The following is a 27088-nucleotide window of genomic DNA, read 5'->3' on the forward strand; positions in this document are numbered from 1 at the left end:
GACCACAGAGAGGGCGGCGGCGGAGCGAGCGGCCGGATGCGGTCACCATAGAGACGGGCACTGACAGCGAGCGGAAGAGGAAGGAACGGGCCAGGCTGTGAGGTGGCAGCGGCTGCAGCGGTGGAGCCGGCGCCTCGGGCCCTGGGGTCTGTTCCCCCTTCCCCGCCCTACCCCTGCAAGGGGCGTCGGGGGCACCGCTCCGGAGGACAGGAGCACGTCCCAGCCCCACGCCCCCACCCCGACTCCCCGGGACCCGGCTGGCCGCGGCCGCCATACCCCGGCCGCTCGTTATCAGCACGCCGCCGCCCCTGGCCCGGCTGCAGGGGACTCCCCCTGTGGGCCTCGCGGTGTCCCTCGTTGTCCTTCGCCCAGTGGCGCAGGCAGGGCTTTTGCCCCCGCTGACGGGCCTGAGAACGGAGTCTTTGCCCTCCTCTCCCCGCCGCGATCTCCATTCCCGTCGCCAGAACGAACCGAGTCTCCCTGCCCCTCCTCTGCAGCCCCGTGACGCAGCCGGTTTTATTTCTGTTGTGAGACTAGCGGCTAACGCTCGCTTTGGGCCTTCTTTCTAGGACTAGAGATTGCTGAGAGGTAGACAGGGGCGCCGGGCCTGACAACGGGCGCACCGGAAGCCAGCCGAGCCTCCGTGTGCCTTCTCAGGATCCCTGCGTTGTCGCTAGCGGCTTCTCTTCTCGGTTTGGTTTGGTTCGGTTTGGGTACCCGGGGCTCTGGGAAAACCAAACACCGAATCGCTCTTACGCGGCCGGGGTTACTGTCAGGCAGCACCAGCCTCTCAGCAGCGGGGATTCAGAGAAGGACGCGCTGCACGGTGGCTCCATCAGCCATCGTGCTCCTCTGAGAGGCTCTTCGTGCTGAGCCACCATATCCTCCGTCCACCTCATTAGGTGGGCAGAACTTCTGTGCGCGGTGCCAGTGGCTCCTGACCGCTCCTGACTGCCGGGAGGGGTGGGTACCCTAGCCGGATGTCTGCTTAACACTCGGGAATAGAGTGGAAAGGCCCCGACCCCATCCCGGCGCTGGCCTTCAGCAGCCAGTCGGCAGCCCCTGCAGTAAACTGAGTGAGACGTGCCCCCGCCGGGCGCTTCTTGGGAAAGGCCTGCGGAGTTAGGTTCCTCCAGCCGGGGGCTGTTGTGTTGATGGAGCATGTGCGTTTCCCCAAGCCCATCTTTATCGGTTGCTGCCATCTCTTGGCTTAGATCCAGTCTTCAGATGTATGTAGTCCTTTTGGGGTTAGGTTTGACAGGATTGAGTTTTATTTCCTCTCGCTTTTACTGGAAGCCTCACCATTAGTGGGTGAAATTGATTCGAATGTTTACTATTTGGATTGAGGGTTAGATCCAGCACCTTGACAACGGAAGGCCAGGCAGACATTTCCCGGGGATACTGGGCCTGGAAGCAAACACGCCTTGTTCTCTTGTTGACCTCATTGACCCCAGGTTCCCTTGTTAAAACGGCAGACCTGCTCCCGGCCAGGTGCCCATTTACCCACTGATCGATCCTCGAGGCTGTGCCCTCTGGGGCACGCACATGGCAGGGCCCACCGCCATGCGACTGAGCTCAGTGTTGGCTCTGCTGCAACCAGCACTGCCCCTCATCCTAGGGCTGTCTCTGGGGTGCAGCCTGAGCCTCTTGCGGGTTTCCTGGATCCAGGGTGAGGGAGAAGATCCCTGTGTAGTGGCTGTGGGGGAACCAGGAGGGCCACAGAATCTAGACTCAGGAGCTCAGCTTGACCAAAGTGATGAAGACTTCAAACCCCGGATTGTCCCCTACTACAGGGATCCCAACAAGCCCTACAAGAAGGTGCTCAGGTGAGAGTTACGTGTTTGCGTAGTTCCCAGACCCCGGTTTAGGGCTGCTCCAAGCCCTTGCCTCTGCCTTCACTGGTAATCATTGTAGGCTCCTTGAAGCAATTCTTTGCCTTGTTATCCATCAGGGTTTGGTCCAGTTTCTTCCTCCTTCTCAGGTCTGAGAAAGCCTCACCCACTGGTGTTAAATTAGTGGTTGATGTTCTTCAACAGGGCAGGAATTGCATCTCACCCATCCCATCCAACCTTGGTTGACCTCTCCCCAGATCAGTCCCAGTGTCGGCTACTCAGTGGGTGCTCACCCCAGTAGCTCATTAATATGGATGAGGAGGTCTGTCCCTCCTCTTCTCAACTCCAACTCACTAATTCCTAGGGGGATGTATATGCTGGACACACTGAGTGTTCCTAAAGCTAGGGAGTTGACCCTTGGCATGCTGGTCTCCCTACAGGACTCGGTACATCCAGACAGAGCTGGGCTCTCGCGAGCGGTTGCTGGTGGCTGTCCTGACCTCCCGGGCCACACTGTCCACTCTGGCTGTGGCTGTGAACCGCACGGTGGCTCACCACTTCCCTCGGTTACTCTACTTCACTGGGCAGCGAGGGGCCCGGACTCCGGCAGGGATGCAGGTGGTATCTCACGGGGACGAACGGCCAGCCTGGCTCATGTCCGAGACCCTGCGCCATCTTCACACACACTTTGGGGCCGACTACGACTGGTTCTTCGTCATGCAGGATGACACGTATGTGCAGGCCCCCCGCCTGGCAGCCCTGGCTGGCCACCTCAGTATCAACCAAGACCTGTACCTGGGCCGGACGGAGGAGTTCATTGGCGCAGGCGAGCAGGCCCGATACTGCCACGGGGGCTTCGGCTACCTGTTGTCACGGAGCCTCCTGCTTCGATTGTGGCCACATCTGGATGGCTGCCGAGGAGACATCCTCAGTGCCCGTCCTGATGAGTGGCTTGGCCGCTGCCTCATTGACTCTCTGGGCATCGGCTGTGTCTCACAGCACCAGGTGACAGCCCTTTCGAGTTAATCCCGGCCCCCGACAAGTTAGTAGCGACCGAGCGATTGGCCTCGAGGCTGGGTGCCGCTGGCGCTTTCCCAGCGGCACCTCGGGGCTGTCGTTGTGCCTTTTCCAACCCCGATCACCCCTCTAGCTCTCCCTTGCTCACCTCTGACAGTCTTAGATCCCTAGGGCCGTCAAAAGTGGCACCTTGTCAGGGACCCTCCGAGCAAGCCAGAAAGGTGCCCCTTACCATTCCTCCCACCTGGCCCCTTGCCTTCCGCCCCTTCCCCGACACTTGCACAGTCACCAATGATCTGGGAGTGTCCTAGAGATGGCCACTCTCCTGGAGGGGTAAGGTAGCCCAGGAGCCTCCCTTTTGGTTGGTGAAGAGGGGACAATGCCAGAGGCGGGGCGGGGGCTAGGGCATCCTTAGTTGCCTAGCTAGCACCCTCTTTTCCAAAATCCGTTGGTGAGAGTAAGGCTGAGGTTGAGGGGACACCAGAATGAGCTGTGCCTTCCGCGCTTCTGCGGCAGTGGCGGTAATAGGTGTGAATGCTGAGCGTGGTCGAGGGTGGTCAGGCCGGGCAGCCCTCCCTGTGTGGCATTGATTGGTCTCATTGGTCCTCTAGGGGCAGCAGTATCGCTCATTTGAACTGGCCAAAAATAGGGACCCCGAGAAGGAGGGGAGCTCGGCTTTCCTGAGTGCTTTTGCGGTGCACCCTGTCTCCGAGGGAACCCTCATGTACCGGCTCCACAAGCGCTTCAGTGCTCTGGAGCTGGAACGAGCGTACAGTGAAATAGAACAGCTGCAGGTGAGCCTGGGACCAGGGTTGGAGGTCACAGGGAGCTTCAGGCGTCCAGGCTCATGATGCGTGGGAGGGGAGGCTGGGCGAGGTAGAAGGAGGCCTACCATACCCCGATTTAAAACGACTCAGGGAGAAGGGGCCCTGGGGGGTCCAGGTCAGTCATATAATCAAAGCTCCTGGCATGACCTGGCTGCACTTAAAAGGGTTTGCAGGTGAGCTCTGAGGATCGGGCTTGGTAGAGTGCTTAGATAGAAGAGTGGTTTGTGTTTTTTTTTTAGCAGGGGGTGGTTTGGGGTTTTTGTTTTTTGAGTTTTATATAAGTTAAGTGAATTAATGTTTGTTTTTAACATCTTTATTGGAGTCTAAGAATAGTGTTTTTTTAATTTTTGAATTTTTTGGCCCCCCTGCGCAGCTCGCAGGATCCTAGTTCCCCGAGCAGGGACCAAACCCGTGCCCCCTGCAGTGGAAGCTCGGAGTCTTAACCACCAGGGAAGTCCTGACAGAATAGTTTTAATTCCTCTCCAGCAAGGAGGCAAAAACCTAGAAGTCCCTGAACCTCCAGCACCGCCCTTAGACGGTCCAAGGGCAGAAGGTAGAGGAACTCTCTGCTTGACCGCGGGGGTTGTCTGAGGTGGGGTACAGGTGAAAACAAAGGGCTCTTTGTGAAGAGAGCGCGAGTGCTTTGAGTATGGAAGAGAAGATGCCCAGCTTTAGATTTCAGGGTGCTTTAACCTCCAGGAAAGCACGTTTCCCACCTCCGCCTCCTCACAGCAGTTGTGAAAGGCGGCTGTGACTCGAATGCCTTCTGCACCTTCCCGATTAAAGAATGTAGAGGACAGGGAATTAAGCGATGAGCCTCACTGAGTGCTACTGGGGCCAGGGCAGACCTCAGGCCCCGGGGCGCCGGAGTGGGGTAGGGTCCTGACTGCCTAGCGGGGCACTAACTGGGCGTCCCTCCCACCCAGGCTCAGATCCGGAACCTGACCGTGCTGACCCCTGAGGGGGAGGCAGGCCTGAGCTGGCCCATTGGGCTCCCGGCCCCTTTTACACCGCACTCTCGTTTTGAGGTGCTGGGCTGGGACTACTTCACAGAGCAGCACACCTTCTCCTGTGCAGACGGGGCCCCCAAGTGCCCACTGCAAGGGGCTAGCAGGGCAGATGTGGGCGACGCCGTGGAGACTGCTTTGGAGCAGCTGAATCGGCGCTATCAGCCCCGCCTGCGCTTCCAGAAGCAGCGGCTTCTCAACGGCTACCGGCGCTTTGACCCAGCGCGGGGCATGGAGTACACCCTGGACCTGCTGCTGGAAGCCGTGACGCAGCGCGGGCACCGGCGGGCCCTGGCCCGCAGGGTCAGCCTGCTGCGGCCCCTGAGCCGGGTGGAGATCCTCCCCATGCCCTACGTCACCGAGGCCACCCGCGTGCAGCTGGTGCTGCCGCTGCTGGTGGCCGAAGCCGCCGCGGCCCCTGCGTTCCTGGAGGCCTTTGCAGCCGGTGTCCTGGAGCCGCGAGAGCATGCCCTACTCACCCTGTTGCTGGTCTATGGGCCGCGGGAAGGGGGCCGAGGGGCCCCGGACCCGTTTCTTGGGGTGAAGGCTGCGGCGGCTGAGTTGGAACGACGGTACCCTGGGACGAGGCTGGCCTGGCTCGCTGTGCGCGCGGAGACCCCTTCCCAGGTGCGGCTCCTGGACGTGGTGTCTAAGAAGCACCCCGTGGACACGCTCTTCTTCCTCGCCACCGTGTGGACCAGGCCCGGGCCCGAGGTCCTCAACCGCTGCCGCATGAACGCCATCTCCGGCTGGCAGGCCTTCTTCCCGGTCCACTTCCAGGAGTTCAGCCCCGCCCTGGCACCACAGAGATCTCCCCAAGGGCCCCCGGGGGCCGGCCCCGACCCCCCGTCCCCTCCTGGTGCTGAGCCTGCCCGGGGGGCTCCCGTTGGGGGCAGGTTTGACCGACAGGCTTCTGCAGAGGGCTGCTTCTACAACGCTGACTACCTGGCGGCCCGAGCCCGGCTGGCTGGTGAGCTGGCGGGCCAGGAAGAGGAGGAAGCCCTGGAGGGGCTGGAGGTGATGGATGTTTTCCTCCGGTTCTCAGGGCTCCACCTTTTCCGGGCCGTGGAGCCAGGGCTGGTGCAGAAGTTCTCCGTGCGTGACTGCAGCCCTCGGCTCAGCGAGGAGCTCTACCACCGCTGCCGCCTGAGCACCCTGGAGGGGCTGGGGGCCCGCGCGCAGCTCGCCGTGGCTCTGTTCGAGCAGGAGCAGGCCAATAGCACGTAGCGCGGCCCGGGGCCCCGCGCCCCCACTTAGGGCCCTTCGGCCTTGGCCCCGGCAAGGCGGGGCAACACGGATGGACAGATGGAGGGCTTGTTGCTGTATTTCCGAATAAGAAAATGTCATTAAAAGTGTCTTCTGCCGAACTGTTTTTAGGTCTAGGGAAAATGGAGTAAGAAGACTCTGAGGGAGGGGGTGGGGAGTTTCCCAGAGGGACCCACTGCCCTCCCCTGCCTCCTCCCTCCCCAGTTACCAATGACCACACGGCTGTTATCAGGTGAACACCTTTAATCCAGTCCCTGCCTCACCCGAGAGGCGAGAGAGGTGAGGCGAGGCGTCCGTCCGAGTGATGGCAGAGCCCTAGGGCACAGGGCAGGGCCTGAGGCCCCCAACGGTGTTTGGTGCTCGCACAGGGCTCCTAGGTGTTGCGCACAACCAGGGACTGCTCCAGCTCCTGCCTGCGCTGCTGGATCTGTAGCGGAGTGAGAGCAGGGGCAGGTTACCTGCTGCTGGTGAGTGACAGGACCCCACCCGCCCTGGAGGAGCATCCGGAAGCGGTGGCGGAGGCCTGCGGGGGCCCTTCACACCTTGCAGTAGAAGTAGCGGCTGACGGCTTCCTGGGACCAGGGCTGGTGGTAGAACTCAGCCCGGCGCTCCTCCTCAGGGTTGCCTGCCACATCTGTCATCACCTGGGAGGGAGCAGCGGGGTCAGCCCCGAGCCCGGACCCCCTCCAGCCCCTGTGAACAACGTTTACTGTCTTCCCGATGTGCTTGTCTTCCATCCAGTGCTCCCTGAGTCCCCTTCACCTTGAGGTCCCGGCTCTGGGAGCGGAGGAGGTCTTGGATGTAGCCTTTGGGGTCTCTGGAGAAGCTTAGCATGAAGTCCCTCTGGATCTTGAGCTGGTTTATGGACTCAATCGTCTCATGGATCTACAGGTAGAAAGACAGAGGCTTTCACCTGGCCGTGCTGATGTGTGAGAGGAAGGGAAACGGGGCGGCGGGGGGCGGTACGGGGGTGGGGAAGGGGTTTGCTGTTGTGCCTTTGAAGGGCAATCCCTCAGGTCCCTGATGCCCAGGCAGTCCCAGGGAAAGGGGGATGGGCGGAGCTCCAAGTAGCGAGGGAAGGGCCACCTCCCCTTCCTCTCTCCATAGGCCCACGTTCTTGTCTGTTTTGTCTGTACTTCTGTCACTTTTGGGTTAACGTCCCACTCCAGCTCTGGGCTCTGGCCCCACCTTACTGTCCAGGGCGCTGATCTCCTGCTGGTTGGCCGTGGACAGGAGGAAGCTGCTCATCTGTCCCTTCAGTGGCTCCTCTACCTCCACATCAATGTCATAGCACGCCGTCTTCTTCTGGTCTGATGGGTCCACGCTGCCAGGGGAGTCCAACCCTTGGCGTCCATGCCGCCCCCCCAGAGGCCAAGGGCGCTGGGGCCCGAAGCAGAGGGGAGGGGCGGTGTGGGGGGTGGGGAGGCAGAAGGAGGGGCAGGGAGGGCAGGACCACCACAGAGATTCCCTGTTCTGAGGAGCAGCCGGGGGGCCTCACCTGATGACGTGGTTGATGACAATTGGGTCAGGGGGCAATAGCAGAGCTGTGAGGCGCTGGGGAATCTCAGAAAACTTCAGCCGGGGACAATCAAAAATCTGAAGTGGGAGAGAGAGATCGCTTTTCTGTGCTTGAAAGAGCATAGTTTCCATTCTGAAAAGGCCACGAGAAGCCAGTGCTCACGGGGCTGGGGCCAGGTGGGCTGCGACCAGAGGAGCGCTGACCGGGAGGGGTGTGCAGCGCGTGGGTGAGATCACAGGCCTTGGGTCGGCCGGCCCGGGTGTAAGTCCTGCTTCCACCGCTCACTGTGCAACCCTGAGCAACTTACTTAACATCTCCTCCTCAGTTTCTTCATCTCTGGAAAGGGGATGGCAATGGTATCTATCTCAAGGGGTTGTTAGAATTAAATGAGTCCGTTACACATAAAGTGCTTGGAACAGTGCTCGGCACGTGGTTCAGTACTCAATAAATATCAACTGTTATTTTTACTAAAGTCTATCTGTTGTATTTATTTAAAAATTATTATTAAAAATATTATTAATAATGTCTAGTTTGGTAGAACTCTTGTCAAATGACTTCCACAGCAATTTGATTCTCCTAACTGCCCGGTGGGCTAGATGGGACAGGTATCGTTATCACCCTGTTGTAAAGATAAGGAACAAGGCTCAAAATAGCTTCAGTAATCTACCCAGAGTCTAGACCCAGGACTAGAACTCGGGGATCCTAATTCCAAGTGACAAGAATGTGTTCCCCAAAGCTGTTGGCCTCCTGGGGTTCCAGGTCTTCCTCACCTGGGGTGGCTACGATGGGTGGGCCACCGCACAGAGCTGTGCCACGGCAGAACCTGGACTAGAACCCTGGTCTCTGGCTCCGAGACCGTTTCCGACGGAGTCGAGAAGGGAGTCAGGGGTGTCACCTTAGTAGGGGCACTTCCCCTACCGGTAACTCTGCCTGCTCCCCGGGGCCCCGGGCTCAGGGGAGAGGGTACCTGCTGGAAATACTTGTCCCCGTTGATGTATTCCTTGTCGTGCGAGTCCTGCAGCCTGTTGGTCTTCACGTACTGCCACAGGGCCTGGACGATGGCTGAGCGGCTCTGTGTGTGCAGCCCCAGCAGGCGGGCCAGGCGGGGATCCAGTTTGAACTGGGGAGGCTGGGAAAAGGTGACCATGAAAATGAGGTAAAAGGAAGAGAGTGGAAAGCGCTCAGGGCCAGGCGGCTTGGGACTCAGCGCGGATGCGGTGCCTGGGCTTCTCAGAAACGTGCTCTGGAAAGGGCGGGGTAGGGAGGAGAACGGGATCTCTCAGGATGTGCACCTTTGAGGCCGAGGCCCGCCCCATCTAGGAGAAAGGGCGTGGGGGGCTGAGGGCCTCATGTGGTGTCTGGGGGGTGGGGCACACACCTGGTAGTCCAGCATGAGGAGCAGCGTGCAGCGCACGCTCAGGTCCCCCGGCCTCTTCACCTGGAACCCATCCGTCTCCTGCGTGGTGGGCGTCCGGTGCCACTGTCCAGGGGATAAGAGCCGGCTCACCTCACAGGCCCAACCGAGCTGGTGGGGCTAGAGCCCTGGTGGCGGGGGCTCCCTCATCCAAACCTGTGCAGCTGACGGGACTGTGGTGTGTGGAAGGGGGGCAGGTTCAAGGGCAGAGGGGGTCTGGGTCTTACCTCCACTAGGTGGTTGTCAGGGCCGTAAAGGTCTTTGTCCAGCTCAATGACCAAACTCTTGAAGAAGGAAGAAAACTTCCGCTTCTGCTTGCTGGGCTGTGGGAGAGGAGCGGACCGTGGGGGCGGAACAGGGACCGTCGGGGCAGAATGAGTTGGGAGCGGGGTGTGGGGGGTGGGCTGGTTGGGCAGGGCGGCACAGTCAGAAGCAGGCCTCCAGCCAGACGTCTCTCTAGACCCCCCCGCCCCCCCCCCCAGCCCGGCCAGGACCGACTTCCTAGCCCTGAGTGCTGGCACTCTGGTACTGTCCTGGGCTCAGCCCCATACCCACCCCAGGACACCTGGAGAGACCTGGGCCAGGACGTACGTCATCCAGGAGCTTCCCCTCCACCCGCAGCTCCCAGGAGGCAATGCTGCCATCAGAATCCTCAGCATCGGGCTTCGCAGGGTTAAAAGTGTTGGAGATATAAAGACGCAGCTTCCGCTTTTGCTGTAGAAATAAAGAGTGTAGCACAGAGCCAGGCCCCAGCGCGAGCCCGCTTCTCCATTCTGGGAATAGGACTTAGCCCCCTCTTCCTGCCCCCAAGCCAAGGCACCTTCATTGGCCTCTTCAGAGCCTCCTGGATGTCCACCCGCTTCCGCATGATGGTTTGATCCAGTTTCCTCTCAAAGGCCAGGAGGTCCATGTAAGCCTGGGACTCTGGGACCAGCTCCCGGATCTGGAAGAGGAGGAACAAGGCCGGGAACCAGGGGCTCAGCCAGCCTTGCAGGTGGAATGTGTGTGCGTCATGTGGTCCCAGGACACAAAGGGCGTGGCGGGGAGCTGGCCAGGAGGTTCAGGGCGTGGAACTTTGAGAGCAGGAGCGAGAGCTCTCCCCAGGACTCCGAATCCAGCAATAAGGGCCTTGACGTGTGGGGATAAAAACTGCTTCTCCCACAGTGCATCTCATCACTAGGGGCGGCCAGAGCACCCAGGGAGCCCAGCAAGCGCGAGGGCTTCACCTCCTCGTCTTGTCCTCTCCCCTGTCACACGGCCTCTGGGTTTCCCTTGGGTGTCTGCAAAGTGGAGAGGACGGACCCTGGCGTCCCCGGGACAGGTGATGTCGCTGCCTGCCTCTACCCTGGCTCATGGCTGCTCAACCATGCTACTCCTTAGCTAGCTCGGCCTGGGTCCTCTTACGATGCCTGCGCCCTTCACTCCCCCTGCCAGCCTGTGATCCCCGAGCTCTCCTCTCCTCTTTGTCCCACGCCTTTATGTCTTCATACCGCTGGAATTCAACCTACTGCACCCCAGACCCAGTATCCTAACCCTATGGCTCCGCCTGTTCCCTCCGCCCCACCCCCTCCCTCTGGCCTGGGGAGCCTCACTTCTTAATTAGCTTTTTGAACAAAAAGTGAAAGTGACTGTGATGCTGAAGCGCAGCTCCTGAGGGGGGAGGGGAAGAGGCACGGGGTGGCGGGGAGGGGGGAAGGAGGGCGGAGCAGCAAAGGGTGGGGGGTGGGCTGGGGGCTGCTGTGAAAGGCACTCACCCTTTGAGGGAGGATTTTGTCAGCCATCTTCCTCCTCTTGGCACTGTACATTTTTTAAAGAAAAAACCAGGTTACCATGGCGACAGATCTGGGAGTAACGAGGCCACCTGCTAAATTATCCCGACATCTCAGCTCGCCTGGCTGGGGTTCCCACAGCCCGCTTGTCTGCCTGCCCAAGGGGCTATGATGCTGGTGTGTGGCACTGGTGCTCTGTCCTCTCAGGGGGGAGCAGAGGTGACCCCGTGCTTTCTCCAGCCTGGGAGCCCCCTTCTGCTCCACCACATCCTCAGGGCCATCGAAATGAGACTTAGAAGGGGCTGGGGGTAGGGGAGCTGCAGAAGCCTTTGAGGAAAGCTGGGAAGAGGGGAGGACAGAGGAGAGGGAGGATGGATTCTGAGGACTCGCTTTCTCTGCTAAGCAGGGGTGCACGGTCCAAGGTGGCCTGAGCTCAAAGGGAGGGGAGCTGACACCCCTGGCCCATCCCTGGAGCAGGAAATGATGGTGTGAAGCTGGTGAGGACTTGCACCCCTGCCACCCTGGGCTTGGAAGGGGACACTGATGGGCAGGGGGTGCTCATGCCCTTGGGCCACCTGCCAGCAGGGTCCAGGGACACACCCATAGGTATCCAGAGAGAGTGGATAGGACGTTCTCCTGAGGGGTGTGGCTGTGGCTGGACCTGGGGTAGCAGCTGGGACTTGGACTCGATCCACTAGCTGCTTCTGACTCCCAAAAGCACCCCAGAAAATCCTTGGCAAGTAGAAATTAGAACCCAGTCTAGAGGATGGCTGCATACTGCCCCCTTGTGGTGTTCTCAACCACTGCCCCCTCTCTGTCCAAAAATCTGTTCTAAGGCTAGGCAAGCAGTTTTCATTAAAGGTCTGATTTGTTTTGAAGAAATTATCTACGTGAAACTCTCCATTTATACAAGCTAAATCAGGGACTCTTTACTGTATAAAAGAATGACTCACTTTGCAAAAGAATTCATCATGGGATTCCTATAAACGGTGAATTTTCCTTGCTATGTAAAAAATATTTAATAATGCGGTAAAATCCATATTGCACCTTTTATAAGACTCCATCTGGTGTGCAAAGGGAAGCATGTGTGTTTGGCTAAATAGTGAAACCCAGAGGGGTATCTCTCTTGCCAGGCACGCGCAGGGGCTTTTGGGGTGCCACCAGCTGGCTCAGACAAGTAAATAGGCTGGCCCTTGATGGTTTGGGGGCAGACCTGATCCAGAGGACAGATCGTGGCAACTCTTCAACATTTGATTGATAAAGAATCACCTGAGAGCACAATGGGGCAGCGACTGGCCACCCACGGGGCACACCCCCAGGCTCCACCCCCCTGGCCAGAGATTCAGATGAAGAAGATCTGGAGTGGGGCTTTTGAACAGGCAAGCCCGCGGGTTCTGAGGAAGGCGCCCTGGACAACCACACTAAGAAACACAGTCTAAAGCTCTGCCCTCAGTCCCAGTGCCAGCCCGCCCGCACCCCAAAGACTGAAGCGTCAGCCAGAACCTGGGGACTGGGGTGGAGAGAGGGACAGAGCAGGTGACAAGGAGAAGGGCGCGACGGCCGCAGCCTGTCTCTACGGTGGGCACACAAAGGAACCAGACCAGTGCCCCCTCAGCCCGCCTCCCGGGAGGGCATCCCACCCAGGACTCCTGTTCCCTGCCGATCGCTCTCCTCCCGCTTCCAATCCCGGTCCTCGCCCACCCCGTCCCTGCGGGTCCTGCGTCCGCCCCCTCTGCTCTGGGCCCCTCTTACCTGCGGCTCCGCGCGGGGGCGGTGGGCACCGGCTGGCCCTGGCTCTGGGCCTGGCTCTGGCCGGGCGGGGGCGCTGCTCGCTTGCGGGCGGGCTCCATGCCCGCGGGGGCCAGGCCGGGTCGCACGGCGGGGCTGCCCATGTACGGGGAGCCCGGGGGGCCCATGGGCGCCCCCTGGTGGGGCATCCGGGCTCCAGACGGCATCCCGGGGCGCTGGGGAGGCGGGGGTGAAGCAGACACAGGCGTCCGCCGGTCAGACCAGGGCCCCTGTTCCAGGCGCGGTGAGCTGCGTCTCTCCCACCCCGAGCCCCCGGCCCGTGACCCTGCTGCCGACGGCTCGAGCGAGGGGTGGGCGGGGGCGCCGGAATCGCGCAGCTTTGGCGGAGGGGGGCTTTGCGTCTCGCTGCAGGAAGCTAACTGAAGCCAGGCAACTGCACAGGGCACTGCCAGCCTCGGATTTGCGGAAGGTGCCGCGAAAATGAATATTAATGGCGCCTTTCAACCTTTTTAAAGGATGTTCACATCCACATGCTCCTCTGCAAGACAGTCGGAGCGGGTCCTTCTCTCCCCACTTGACAGATGAGGCAACCGCGGCTCAAGGAGAAAAGCAACCTAGCCAAGGTCATGCAGCTCCTCCCGGCGAAGGCAGCGCTGAGCGGCCGTTTCCTGAGGGGCTTTTTGCTCTCTGCTGCTTCGTTTAGTTTAGGGGCTGGGCTCCCTGCTCGGACTTCTGCTGCCCCTCTTCCCATTCCCTGCTTCCCAGTCCATTTCCTGGGCTGTCCTGCCTTGAACTCACCCTTCCCATTTCAACCCACTCTTCTCTCTGGGCCCCTGCCTTTGACGCCTCAGCCCTGATCCCCACCCCCTTCCTCTGATTCCAAGCCTCCCCAGGCAGGGGCTTTGCTGACGTAGCCCATCCCCATAATTTGCTCTCAAGGTGAAGGCTGGAGGCAACCTGAGGGACTGAGGTCAGACCTCACCAGGATTCTCCGATGGGGGGTGGGGGGAGGCTTAACTGGAGATGGGAGGTCCAGAGGGCTTGGGTAGGTCAAAAGTAGCAGCATTTCCTCTTATATCCATCTCTCCCTGCCCGTCCACCCGAATCACCAGAGATGGTCCCATCCTCCAGACCGCCTCTACTCCCCACCCTGCCCCAGTGAGGTCAGAAGTCTGGGTTCGCAGGGGGCCACGGAGAGGGAGATGAGGCAGGTGTATTCCTTTGCCGCTACCCCGGTGCTCAGCTGGGATGTAGATGACATCAAATGTATTGAGTGAAGTGGCCCACAGACTTTTAAAACCTCACTTGTCCAGATTTCAGAAGAGGGGTTGGGGAGGGTCTGAGGGGCTGTCAAGTGGAGGCTGGGTGGGATGGGGGCTGGAGAGCAGGAAGGAGATTTAGCGAGTGATGGTTGCAGACCCTGTGCCCCTGATACCATTCGAGCACCACCCACTTCACCCCCAGGAGTGCAGCTGCTCCCAGGAACAGGGAGCAGAGCCCTAATCCTGAGCTTGGTGAAGCCCTTCTAACTGCCGACTCTCCCTCCGGTCCCTCCTGCCTGCGCTATGTCTAACCCTAACCCCCAGCCAGCCAGCTGTCTCTGCCCATCGCCTCTGCGGTGAAACCTGCCTGTCCATGTGTCTGCCCCCCCTGCCCCACCTGACCCTGTCACTCACACCTCCAGGGTGGCAGCCCAGAATGGAGCCCACGCCGGCCATTCCCCACCAGCACAGATGGGCCACTGGGAGTGGGGCCCCCAGCCACCCAAGAACTGAAGCTCTAAGTTGGCCAAATAAAAAATCCACGTGTATAGTCCCTCTCCCTCCTAGATGGGCCTTTTAAAAGGGACTCCCCAGGCAGCAACATTAGGACTGGTCACTAGGCTGACTGACATGGAAGTTAGCCCAGAGAGGACAGCTGCCCCGGGGAAGCCCCTTTCCCCATCAGATGCTCTCCCACTTAATAAGGCCAGTGGTACTCACTGATCTGCTGAAGAGGCCCTGAGAGGGAGACTTCCAGAGCCCCCAGAGGGCTAGCCAGCCACCAGGGATCGGCGACCCACACGAAGGGCCAAAATTCTAAGGACTCTGGCCTCTTTTGCTGAGAACATGCCTTCCTTGGGGTCACAACCAAATGTGGCCACTGTAAACCTGACTGCCTCCTCTATATCGGGCTCCAGCACCAGCACCCATCCCAAGTCCTGGAGCCCCTGCCTCTCCTATTCCACAGCCCTTCCAACCTATTCCCATCCTCTCAGGTCCCCTGGGCTCCCTCAGGCTCCCGGTGGACCTTCCAAGCTTGCTTGTGGCAGGACGGTGCTGCCTGGCCCCTTTGGTCTCTAGGCCTCGCGTCCCTGACTCCAGCCCTTCCTTCACACCTTTGAGGCATTAGGGACATCAGCTTCTGGTGGCTGAGTCTGCCGAGGGATCCTCAGACCCCTTAACTTGGGGTCTGTCCCTAGAGAGGGCCTCTCTCTGGCCTTCATGGCAGAGGCCGTCAGCAAAGCCCCAGAGTCTTCCTGCCGGGATGCAGAGGTTGTTCAGCCCTAGGGCTTCCGGCTCACAGTGCCTACAGGGTCACCTGCTCCTTGCTCCTGAGACACAGAGAAACACTGTCCCAACGGATTAACAGACAGCCCAGCCCAGCGATGCCATGTCCCCCACCCCCACCCCCAGGGCAGGGGTAACACCTGGGCCCACAAGGAAAAGAACAGAAGACAACACGTCGGGTACCTAGGGGAGCACCCACTTGGGGGGTACAGTCCCCAAGTCCCACCCCCAGCCCCTGACAGGAACCCCTGCAAACGCCTCCCTTCCCCGCCCGGGCACCCATCCCCGGCCAACCGCCTGACGACGTGTTCGGGTGCCAGGGCGCCGGCACAGTCCTGGGGCTGGGCCGCGGGCCGTGGCGCTCCCGCTAGAGGGGTGGGAGAGCGGGAGCCCCCCTCCCGGCCCCTCCCGACCATCCCTCCATTCAGCCCGAGCCAGCTCGCTCTCCCTCCCCCGCTAACTTTCCCCCACTCACCACCCCATGGACCAGAAACTCAAAAAGTTTGCTTTTCGTGGCTTTGCGCGCCCCTCCGGCAACTTCGTCCGCGGCCATCGGGGTGGGCTCAGCGGCTCCTCTCACTCTCTCTCTCTCTCTTCCTCTTTCTTTCCCTTTTCTGCCTTTTTTTTTTTTCCTCCAACTCTCCCCTCTGAGTCCTGCTGGGCTCTCTCACACTTCTACTCGAGCGGAGTGGGGAGGGGGCCCCTTCAGGGCTGCCCTGACGGCCCACGGCCCACGCCGCCGCCGCCCGCCCGCCGCCGCCGCCGCCGCCGCCGCCGCCGCGGCTGCAGCATTCCTGCACTGATAAGACAGAAATAGTCCGGCGGCCCGGGGTCTGCCTGTTGACTCGGCGGGGACAGAAAGGCCTGCCTTTCCAACCCTCGCTGGCCAAACAGCGCAGATAAGCGGCGAGGCACGCCGGCCAGCCCGGCTCCCGGGCGCTGGGCAGCGGCACTGCAGCCCGAGGCCGCCCGAGGGCCGCGGGGAGGCGGCGCGGGGAGGGGACGCGAGGGGAGGTGGCGGGGGGCTCGCCGGCCCCCGGCCTCTCGCCGCAAATAGTTTCTCGGTTAGGGAATTCGCCGGCAGGGCCAGGCAGGGAACAGTCAGTTCCAACTTTGCCCCCAAGTGGCTCCTGCTGCATTTCTGAGGCCCTTTCCCCAGAGACCTGGCAGGCCAAGTAGGGAAACATTCGCTGGAAGGAATCCGGGGGGAGCCGGAGCCCGGAGGAGGCCTTTCTCCTGCACCGGGGCGGCAGGCGTGGGTGTGCCCCGGGAGGCGGGGTGCCCCTGCGTCCACAGATGTGTGCGCCCTTGTCTCACCCGCCGTGTGTGTCTGCACCCTCGTGTGGGCACGGCTCGGGGCTGTGGGTGTGGGTGTTTATGTGCGTGCACACACAAATGCCTCCTCTGTGTGCCTCTCTCCACGAGAGCCTCCGGTGCGCGCGCGTGCGTGCGTGTGCGTGTGTGGCGGGACACGGTCTGTGCCTCCCAGCCCTGTGTGAGTCTATTTCGGGGCATGTGAGTCTTTGTCTTTATGTGAGAGAGTGAGGGCAGTAGGGGAGGTATTTCGGAAACAGGGAGGTGGATCAGGCTCGTGAGAACAGGAAGAGAAGCTGTGGGGGCAGGCCAGGAGCCGGCGTGGACGGCGGGGGGGCGGGGGCAGAGGGAGGTGAGCAGGACCCGACGGCTCTGGAGTCGGGGGTGGGGTAGGGGACCTTGAGGAGCTGGGGCGCTGGGTGTGGGAGGGCCAGCCTCAAGACCCCAGAGAAAGCAGGGGTAGCGGTGGGGCTACAAGGGAGCCCCAGAAGGGGTGGCGTGGAGGGAGCTGGCAGTCGCTGGGACGAAGGAGGGACAGGATACAGGAGGGGCAAATCCTGAGCTTCCCCAGGCCAGGAGCCCTGGCCCCGCCCATGCCCCCAAGCCACACCCCTCTCTCCTCCTTCTGGAGGAAGAGCCCCAGGGCTTTGGGACAGAGTGGGTCAAGTTTATGGGCCTCCTGGGGTTGTACTGTCAGTATCCAGGTGAGGATGGGGCAGTGCCTGGGGGACTTTGTTGGGAAATTTATCTGAAGTTAGATACTGAAGACCCAGCATTACCCTGGGGTGGGGTGCAGTGGGGTGGTCCTGACCCTCAAACCTTCAGAACGCCTTCAGAGGTCAGGACAAAGAACCGAGGGAGTGTTCTGGCTACGGAGGCTTTTTTGCCTGCAGCCTGATTTCCTTGGGCCCCCTTGTGCTTCTGTTTGTCACCGTCCATTTAGGTGCCCACTGTCAATCCCCTGAAAGGCTAGAGAGGGCCTGTGGTCCACGATGCCCCTCCTCTACCACCAGCTTAGCAGGGGACCTAGAGATCCCCTTCCTACTACATCTTTACCCAGGCTTACCCACCCCCCCGCCAGACCCACACTCTCAGAGACTGGGCCCTGCTGGGGTGGGAAGGGGTGGGTGTTTGCCATAGGCCATGAAGGTGGCTGCTGGTAACCTGGGGAGCTAACCTCTCCAGTCTCTCCGCTAACTTCCAAAACCTCTTGCTCATTCCCGTTTCCAAGCCTCTGCTCCTGTTCTTTTGCCTGGAATCCCCATGCTGCTCCTCCGCCTGTCCTAATCACATTCATTCTTTAAAGCCCGGCTTGGGCCCCACCTCCTCCAGGAAGCCTTCCCTGGTCCCACTCCTGTGCACAGATCTTTCTGTTCTCTGAATGCCCACTGCCATCTACCATGGCCATGAACTGGCACTCTACTGACTAATGTCTCACGTTCCCTGCGTTTCGTGTGTGTTATGTTTGGCTTTCCAAATAGGCTGCCGCCCCCTGAAGTCTGAGGCTGGTCTTAAGTGCCACTCTCCCTCCGTGCCTGCACACAGGGACTGGACGTGACCAATGCCTGCTAACACTTGCAACCACCCAAAGCTCAGTGGCCCAGTGGACAGAGCTCATACTCTGCCGCTTACCTGAAGCACCCCGCCCCCCTGTGGGTGCTTCTAGCATGGACATGTGACACCTTGGAGGTTCTGGTGGACAGGGGCAGGGGCAGACACCTCTAGGCTTTCTGTAAAGCTCCGAGGTCTCAACTCTTGGAGAGGCCTTTTGGGAAAAGAAGACAGCAGAGGAGGTGCATCAGCACAGTGGGAACACCAAGCATCTGTGAGGGGGCTGATCTTGGTGGTGGAGGAGTTTGCAGGAGGTGGTTAGGCCAACGGAGGTGAGTATCGCTCGGGTCCATAGATAACAGCCTCCTGGGCCACCCCAGGATGAGCGCCTCGCCCTGCAGCCCCCTCTCTGGGAGACATCCTTACGCATATACAGGCAACAGATATATAGGGCATACCTGCCCCCAGGCACACACACCAATGCAAACACCAGAGGAACAAGGAGACACATAGATTTGCACACACAGGCACAACGTGATCACCAATGCAGCCCACTCGCAAGACCTCAGCCGGCAGACACGTGTGCATGCTGCTTTTGCAGGGGCGACCCTAGGTGTGCGGACACCGGGGAGCCTTAAGACCAGAAAGCAGAGGCGCCAGTGAGGGTGTCCCGGGCCAGGACTCCCACCTCACAAAGGCCAGGCTCCCCAACGGCTCAGCCCCAGAAGGGCGCTCAGCAGTGCCACGCCGCCTGCCGGCTCCTGCGTCCTGCCGGGTGGGAAGGAGGCCCGGGGCAAGCCCCGATTCCAAAGGGCAGGGGCCCTTCCTCCCGGCTCAACCCGGCCCTTAGGCTCGGCCGACCGGCCCAGGCCGCGCTCCGGGCAGGCTGTGCGCGTGTCCGGGCAGAGGGCGGCCGCCCGGAGCCGGAGTCCCCCCTGCCGTCCCCCCATCTCTCCTTCCCTCGCCGAAGCACCACCAGCACCAAATGGCAAAGCGCCGCTCCCCGCGCAGGGAGAGATGCGCCGCGGCCGGCGGGACGGGCTCGGCGGCCCCCCCACGACGCCCGAGCGGGCGGCGGCCAGGCGCTGGGGGGCTCGTCCGGGACCGCGGCCGCCCTCCCTCGCCCTCACCCGCCCGGTAACCGGGCAGCGGCGGGAGCCGGGCCTGGGCATGCGCACTGCGGCCTCCCTCCCGGTGAAGGTCAGCCCAGGGCCTAGCTGCAGGACTCAAAGGCGGCGGGGCGGGGTGGGGGGGGGGGTGGGCGTGAGGCGGAGGCGGGAGGAGGGATGCAGCGGAGAGACTTAACTCCTTCCCCGCAGGAGGATGGCCACCAAGGCTGGGGCCGGAGCCTGGAGTCCCACCCTCCCGCCTTCTGCGGAGGTCCCGCGGCGGGCACACAGCTCAGGGGGAGGGGGGAGGAGGGAAGGAGGGGGAAGCGCGGGGGGGGGGGCGGGGGGGGCGGGAGAATGGAAAGAAGGAGGCTAGAAGAGGAGGGAAGCCGGGAAGGGGAGAGGGAGGAAGGCGAGGGAGGAACAAAGGAAACCAGACTGAAGGGAGAGACCTCTTTCCGCCGCCTATATCCCCAGCAATGAAGCTTTCCTTAGTGACATGAAATTACCGTCATACACTGGGGCGTGTGTGTGTGTGTGTGTGTGTGTGTGTGTGTGTGTGAGAGAGAGAGAGAGAGAGAGAGAGAGAGAGAGAGAGAGAGAGAGAGAATGAAGTGAGACCACCTGGAGCTTTCAGGCTGAGGACCCCTGATTTCTGTGTCTGGTCCATCCCTAAACCCAGCCAGCCCCCACTTTCTTCTCTGGTCACTAAACCCCAGGGCATGCCAGGAGGCCCAGAGGCAGCTCTGATCCAGCCTACCTGCCTGGTCCAAGTCCCAGGCCCCCAGAGAGCCCTGGCTAGACCTCAGGGCTGGGTGAAGGGGAGTCTGCACCTCAGGCCCACCTCCAGCGAGGGGCTTCCTCCAGCCAGCAGACAGGACATCCGCAGACAGGACCGCGGCGTTGTGGCACAGTCCTCGCCTCCTCCTGGCTGCCCCCACTGCTCTTCTCAGGCCAGAGCAGCGCTGGTCACCTCCCTCCTTGTGTGAGAATGTTTCTGTGCCCAGGACATCCTCTGCTACTATCAAGGGGTTTGTCTGTCTCTGTGTCACTTCATCTTTCTGTGTCAGTTTTGCAAACACAAACAAGAGAGACAAATATGCTAGAAAGAAGCAAAAAAAAAAAAAGAAAAAGTAGGATGCCAAAACCATCGTGTGACCTTGGGCAAGTCACTGTACCTCCGTGTCCCTCAGGGAGTGAAGCGCTGGGCCTCTGGGGCCCAGAGGGAAGGCCCATTTTGCATTCTCAGCCAGTTTTCTCTCACTCCCCTCAGGGCCACCATTAATCAGGTGGTCCCATGTAGCAAAAAACGAGCCACACTAGCTTGGACCCCCTTCTGGTGAGGAGGGGGTCGGTCTGAGGGGAGGTGTGTATATGGAATACTGATGGGTGCTATAACGCCCCAGCTGGCTGCCACAGCCTAGGGGCTGGAACATAGGGTGGGGCTCCACCTGGAGGGGGACGGCAGGTAGGTGTCCCACAGAACTATCCTTGCTCCCCACCCATCTTCCTCTGGACCAACACTGGCCTGTCTGGCTAGATTCGGGGCAAAAGCAAGAGGGATCCGAGGCCTCAGAATCCTCAGGACTCCAAGCAGAGGTGAGCCTCTTCCTCTCTTCTGGCAGCATAGGTGCCTACCTCACTCCACCGGCCTGGGGAGACCCACCCATCCCCATACGCCCCCTGTGGGGCTGCAGCCATCCCTCCTGCCCTGCTTGTGCCCCAGGGCTCCCAGACCCCAGCCATCCTCTTTCCTGGCAGACAGGAGCCCCATCCCAGTGCCTGCGATTCCTCTCCTCTTTCTCCCGCAGCTCAGTGCTCCCTCCTGACCAGTGCCAGGATAACCTCCTGGTGGTCAGCGCCCCTGTCCTCCCGCCAGGAAGCTTCTGAGGCCTCCGCTACTGCTCTGACCAGGTGGCCAGAGGGATTTCTGGGAACCACTGCATTCTGAGGTCTGGGATGTCACCTGAGTGAAGAAAACTGAATACGCAAAAAAGATTCATATACACACTACCAAATGTAAAACAGATAGCTAGTGGGAAGCAGCCGCATAGCACAGGGAGATCAGCTCGGTGCTTTGGGACCACCTAGAGGGGTGGGATAGGGAGTGTGGGAGGGAGGGAGACGCAAGAGGGAGGGGATATGGGGACATATGTATATGTATAGCTGATTTACTTTGTTACACAGCAGAAACTAACACAACAATGTACAGCAATTATTCTCCAATAACGATGTTAAAAAAAAAAGATTCATCTGCATTGCCTTAAAGATTTTCTGGGGGGAATTAAGCCAAGTGGAAGTGGGAAGCAGAATGTACAGATGAAACATTCATGGAAGCCACACGCGGGCCTGGTCTCCCCATGTCTTAAACTTCATTAGGAGGCAAGGGCGAGCCCTGCTCACAGGGTCTGAAAGGGCACTTTCTACTCTGTCCCCTCCCCTCCTGACGCAACGCTGCCTCTCTGCCCTGGCAGCCCCTGGGGGCGCCCGCCTTCCTGTCCCCATGCCCTTGTTCCCACTGCATCAGGAGCCATGGAAAGCCCCAGACTCCCCTCAACTCCTGCACCCCCGGCCCCACAGGGCTCTGGGCGCCCCTCTTCCACTGCCATCTCCCACCGAGCCCTTCCCTGTGTGGTCTGTCAGAAGGAGAATCTCCAATACACTCGGCTACTTCTGTGCACATCCCTTTTGCCTTCTTGTGATGTAGCTGGGCTCCCCGCTGAGTAACCCCCCCAAACCCTCCATGTGGGGGACAGTGGTCTTCCCAGAGTCCCCACTGCCACTGGCCTCGAGGCGGGGTAGGGACCCTCCTTGCCCCTCACTGCTGCTTCCAGACCCCTGGCTTTGCATCTTACCCCCATGTACGTACGGCGCCTTCTTTTCTGGAGGCTTCTAGCTCCTGGCTCACAGTCACTCCTCTGTCACCCCTGACCTCTTCCCGCTGCTCTCCTGGATCCTCACGGGCAGCCCTTCCCGTACCCCAGGGCTCTGGGTTCCTTGGCTGCCTCTCCTCCAGCGACCCTCTACCCTCCCTCAGTCACTCACGCCAGCGTCACCTCTTGGACCCTGTCATTCCAGGACCTGCGCCCCCCCCAATCTCAGTCCTAAGCTCCCCACTCTCAGACCACCATCTCCTTTTTGTCTAGCCCCCTGACCCCCAAAGCCTGTGACGCCACTGGAACCGCTGGTCTGTCTTTTTTTTTTTGCGGTACGCGGGCCTCTCACTGCTGTGGCCTCTCCCGTTGCGGAGCACAGGCTCCGGACGCGCAGGCTCAGCGGCCACGGCTCACGGGCCCAGCCGCTCCGCGGCATGTGGGATCTTCCCGGACCGGGGCACGAACCCGCGTCCCCTGCATCGGCAGTGGCCTCTCAACCACTGTGCCAGCAGGGAAGCCCTGGTCTGTCTCTTTGACCTGCACCCCTCATCACAACCACACCGCCCTGACATATACTCTTTTTCATTTTTAGTTATGGTAAAACACACATAACGTAAAATTTACCATTTTAACCTCCTTTGCATATACTCTTGACTCTCTTACTTAAGAGTTAAACTCGGCTTCACCAACTCCTCCCCTGCACCCCAGGACCTAAACGTGGCTGAAGAGACGCACCACTGCCCTAACCTGGTCTCACTGTCATTTCCAGAGCTTGGACTTCAACTGGCCTCATCCTGCCCTGCCGTCCCCCTCTTTCCCTAGACCATTCAGGTCCTTTCCCGCTCCCACTCCCCTATGTGAGTTTTCCACATCTTCTCCCTCCTCCAACCTCCAACTCCTCCCCCGCCTCACTCCCAGCTGATGCCCTTGCTTCCCACTTCCCTGAGAAAACAGAAGCTTCTGAAGAACTTCCAGAGTTCTCCACCTCCTGGCAACTCTCTCGCCTGGTTCCTACAGCTGAGTTATCTGTGCTCCGATCGAAAGCCGGCCATCCCCGTGCATGTGAGCTCCTGTCCCCCCCAGCACACTTGAGGGCGTTACTCCAGCAAACCTCCCCCACACCATCACATCAACAGCTTAGCTCTCTCTATTGCATTGCTCCCATCAGCATGCTAAAGCACTGTCACCTTCCCTGTCTGAGAAACGCTCACATAACCTGCTTATCCCATTGGTTACTGCCCAGTTGCAATAAAATTTCTCAAAAGTGTTGTCTACGTTTGCTGCCTCGGTTCTCCTCGAATTCCAGTCCCTCCAGGCGCACATCTCACGGCCCCACTGAAAACGCTGCCGTCTGGCCACCGCCAATGATCCCACATCGCCAAGTGCAGCCGTCAGTCCTCGGGCATCACCTTGCTTCTCCAGCCTCAGCATCCCACACAGTTGATCACTCTCTCCTCTTTTAAATACTCTTCCCTTCACTCGTAAGACACTGCCCTCTCCTGGTTTTCCTCCTGCCTCCCTGGCTGTTCCTCCTCAGTCTCCTTGGCTGTCTGGACCTCTTTCCCTCTCAGGGTGGGGTGCCCCAGGGCCAGTCCTTGGTCCTCTTCACTGCTCTACAATCATTCTTTGGAGATTTCATCCATCCCCCAATCTCAGAGTTTTAAATGCCTTCTATATGTTGACAACTCCCATTTTCCTCCAGCCCATTTTCTCTCCCAATCCTTGGACTCATGTATCCAGTGGTCTGCTCACATACTGTCGATTCCACCTGGACCCTGAATAGATATGCCCACAATGAAACTCCTGCTCTCCCACCTCAAACCTGGCTCACTACCCACTCTCCTTCCAACCGCTCAGGCCTGTGACCTTGGCACCATCCTGGAATCCTGTCTTTTTCTCACATCCCACATCCAATCAGAAAGCAAGTCCTGTTGGCTCTGGATCCAGCATCCAACCCCTTCTCACTTCTCCACTGCTACCACCCTGGTCCAATCCATCAATAAGGAACAGCTTTGCTTCCAACCTGGCCCCCGACCCTCTCTTCTCAACACGCAACCAGAACGGTCCCCTTTTAGGAAGGGGAGTTAGATGGCATCACTTCTGCTCGAAACCTTCCCAAGCCCCCCCCCCATCTCATTGCCAGTGAGGGTCAGGTCGTGCAGGTCCCCAGACCCAGCCCCATGCCACTCTCTGCTCCCTCTGTGTCCTCACCTGCTGCATCTCCGTCACTCTTCTCTCTGCTCCAGCCTTTCGGGCTTGGAGCCTGCTGTTCCCTCTGCCAGGAATGCTCTTCCTCCAGCTAACTGTCGCCTCCCTGAAGTCTTTGTTCCCATGTCCCCTTCTCAGCGGGGCACTCTCCGTCCACCCTATTAGAAGTCACCACCTGCCCCTCCCCTGCCAGCTCTTTGTCTCTTTCATTCTGCTGGGTTTCCTTCCCGTCCTGCACACCTTCCTCCATCCTTTATAACCTACTTACTTATGATGTTTAGCGTTCACTTCTCTCTCCTCCGTTAGAATGTAAGCGCCCCAAAGGCAGGGATCTTTATGCCTTGTTCATGGATAAATCCCAAGGAGAGACCCCAACATCTCAAAGGTGTGGGTAAAGAGAACCCACTCCCAGTCTACTCAGGATTGCCAGCGTGCTTCCAAACGCTGGGTGATGTTACAACCCGGGCTCGTGTTTCATAGGATTAATAACGACATCATCTCAGATGTGGGAGTCTGCTGTTGAACAAGCACTTTCGCACACATCAACCTGTCCGACTGACAGAGACCCTGCCGGGTGGGGGCTGGGATCTCCCTTCTAAAGATAAGGAAGAGGAGGCTCTAAGGACCCGTGGGACCTGCCAGAAGTCACTGTGCTGTTACAGGCTGGGGCTGGGGCTGCAGAACGGGTCTCCCAACCTCAAGGTCCCTGCCTTCTCTCCTTCATCTCAGTCTGCCTCTCTGATGGCCCCTCACGGAGTGCCTGCCTGCTGGGGATAGACACACACACACACACACACACACACACACACACGCACGTGTGCCCCGCCACCTTCCCCAAACACCTGCTTTTTAAAGAAGGAAATCAATATCCCCAGAGGCCTGCGCATTTAAGCTGAATTACCCTCAATTATCTTTTAAAATACACTCCCCAAAATTCTCAGATTGTTTCAAACATGGGAATATAAATTCTAGAAAATTTGCCATCGAGGTGTCTAAAATAAATGTCAATGCGTTGGAGGAAGTTGCATCATTTCCGATGCAAGAGTTACCTTTTAGCCAAACAAATGAAACCCAGTTAAACTCTGAACAAGCCCCTGGCTCCTCGCTCCTGTGGGCGGATCAGCGGGCCGTTCGCGGGCTTCTCCTGGCTGGACAGATGGACACACACGTGTGTGTCCGTGGAACTCCTGGGTAGGATCCACACACACGGATTGCCACGTTGGCACGCCGCCCTGTCCTCCAGGAGCCACCGCAGGTACTTCCTTTGGGAACACGTGGTTACCTGCCCACAGGCCACGGGCAGCCCCAGTGCCACCTCGTCCTGCCTTCCTGGCGCCATGCGATGGCCATAGGTCTGGAGAACTCAGAGGGCCCGCCCTGGCCTAAGAAGGGTAGGAGAAATGATCCAAGCAAAAGGCAAAAGTGGGCCCCAGGCTTCTTGTTGAGAGGAGAGGTCTGTGAGGGCTGCCTGTGATCAAGCATTTCATGGTCAAAGCCCGGCTCAGCCCCCGCCATGTCCCCACACAGCACACCCTGGAAGTCTCTGGGGCTCAAACAGCTGTGGTGACAACAGGAGGCCTCGTGAAGACTCACCACGGAGCGGGAGGGGGAAGGAGACGGAGTGGGGTGGTCGCAGGGCCTGGACCTGCTTGGTGCACCACTCCTGGTTTCTGCAAGCCTTAGTAACAGGCCAGCTGGTGTCCCTCACCCCGACCTGTATAATGAACCCCTCCAGGTAGCCCGTCCGCCTGCCCTGACCCCGTGCCTCTTGCTCCCAGATCTGGGCACTTGCCTTGGCCACTGCAAGCCAGTCTGTCCTGGGCCAGGGCTGTGACAACGGGGCCTTACTGCCCTGCCCGTTGCTCCGGTTCTTCTGGAGTCCTGTCCTCCCCCAGGCCCTGCACCCACTGCCCTCCCTGGGTGGGGTCTCTGTAGGCTCCATGGTGTGACGGCTCTGAGCTTGGACTCAAGAACAGGGCTTCTCGGGCTTCCCTGGTGGTGCAGTGGTTGAGAGTCCGCCTGCCGATGCAGGGGACACGGGTTCGTGCCCCGGTCCGGGAAGATCCCACATGCCGCGGAGCAGCTAGGCCCATGAGCCATGGCCGCTGAGCCTGCGCGTCCGGAGCCTGTGCTCCGCAACAGGACAGGCCACAACAGTGAGAGGCCCGCGTACCGCAAAAAAAAAAAAACAGGGCTTCTCACCCCCGGCATTGTTGACATTTTGGGGCTGGATAATTCTTTTTTTTTTTTTTTGGCTGTGCCGCGCGGCACATGGGATCTTAGTTCCCCGACCAGGGATCGACCCCAAGTCCCCTGCATTGGAAGCACAGAGCCTTAGCCACTGGACCACCAGGGAAGTTCCGTGGATAATTCTTTATTGTGGGAGCCGTCTCGAGTATCGAATGATGCTAGGAATACCTCTAGCCTCTATCCAGTAAATTCTACCAGCACGTTCCTCTCCCCATCTCCTGGCATTGTCCTTTGTCCCCGGAAGGTGAAATTGCCCAGGGTTGAGAACCACTGCTCTAGAGTCAGACAGTCTTGGGATGTCACCAGTCATGCCTGGTGCAGCCTCTGAGTGATCATAACCTTGCACAAGTCACCGTCAGCCTCATTTTCCGTGTCTGCAAGACACAGAGCCCTTCACCTGACTCACAGGTGGATGTGAGGATTCAAGTGAGGTCGTATAAGGACTTCCCTGGCGGTCCAGTGGTTAAGACTCCGCGCTTCCACTGCAGAGGGCACGGGTTCGATCCCTGGTGGGGGAACTGAGATCCTGCATGCCACAAGGCGCGGCCAAAAAATTAAAAGAAAAAGCAGTCGTGCATGTGCAGACTTCAGCACAGCGTCTGGCGCAGAGTAAACACTTAATGAATCGTCTGCTATTACTAGCTTCCGCTGCTAAGCCTGCCAGACCCGGGGGCCTCGGCCGCCGCTGCTCTGCCTTACCTCTGGGTCCCGCCGCCCACCAACCCCCAGCTAGGGGCCTAGTGAATACGGGAGCCCTCAGAGCCCTTCACCTGCGGGCTGTCCCAAATGCCATGGAGGGTACCCGTGAGGGGTTGGCCAGGTGGTTATTCA

General features: G+C 59.7%; 2 protein-coding genes across 3 annotated transcripts in view; one reads left to right on the forward strand and one right to left on the reverse strand.

The window, feature by feature from the left end:
* The first annotated feature begins 27 nt into the window (after positions 1-27).
* On the forward strand, positions 28-5921 carry CHPF2 (chondroitin polymerizing factor 2). The gene is made up of 5 exons (XM_079931152.1): positions 28-146; positions 1455-1826; positions 2273-2837; positions 3461-3643; positions 4603-5921. The coding sequence occupies exons 2-5, from the start codon at positions 1546-1548 to the stop codon at positions 5908-5910; spliced, it is 2337 nt and encodes a 778-aa protein (XP_079787278.1). The 5' UTR covers positions 28-146; positions 1455-1545; the 3' UTR covers positions 5911-5921.
* A 240-nt stretch (positions 5922-6161) lies between these two features.
* Positions 6162-27088, reverse strand: part of SMARCD3 (SWI/SNF related BAF chromatin remodeling complex subunit D3) — a 32814-nt gene continuing 11887 nt past the window's right edge. The window contains exons 1-13 of one of the 2 annotated variants that reach the window (XM_079931153.1): positions 15425-15691; positions 12404-12615; positions 10637-10679; positions 9703-9825; positions 9474-9596; positions 9110-9205; positions 8847-8948; positions 8436-8597; positions 7448-7545; positions 7138-7273; positions 6712-6834; positions 6492-6593; positions 6240-6376 (exon numbers count right to left, since the gene is read on the reverse strand). In XM_079931153.1, the coding sequence (XP_079787279.1) occupies positions 6323-6376; positions 6492-6593; positions 6712-6834; positions 7138-7273; positions 7448-7545; positions 8436-8597; positions 8847-8948; positions 9110-9205; positions 9474-9596; positions 9703-9825; positions 10637-10679; positions 12404-12615; positions 15425-15502 (1452 nt within the window). In that variant the 5' untranslated portion in view covers positions 15503-15691 and the 3' untranslated portion in view covers positions 6240-6322. Of the gene's footprint in view, positions 6377-6491; positions 6594-6711; positions 6835-7137; positions 7274-7447; positions 7546-8435; positions 8598-8846; positions 8949-9109; positions 9206-9473; positions 9597-9702; positions 9826-10636; positions 10680-12403; positions 12616-15424; positions 15692-27088 lie in introns of those variants that run through there. The other variant, XM_079931154.1, reaches the window with a different exon arrangement.

This window comes from Stenella coeruleoalba, assembly GCF_951394435.1.
Source record: "Stenella coeruleoalba genome assembly, chromosome: 9".
Classification (NCBI taxonomy): Eukaryota; Metazoa; Chordata; class Mammalia; order Artiodactyla; family Delphinidae; genus Stenella; species Stenella coeruleoalba.

Bases quoted from the DNA above. Each gene is read 5' to 3' on its own strand.
- CHPF2 (XM_079931152.1), top strand. From the start codon at position 1,546: ATGGCAGGGCCCACCGCCATGCGACTGAGCTCAGTGTTGGCTCTGCTG. The intron at 1,827-2,272 runs GTGAGAGTTACG...GTCTCCCTACAG, and splicing joins CCCTACAAGAAGGTGCTCAG to GACTCGGTACATCCAGACAG. The intron at 2,838-3,460 runs GTGACAGCCCTT...TTGGTCCTCTAG, and splicing joins GCTGTGTCTCACAGCACCAG to GGGCAGCAGTATCGCTCATT.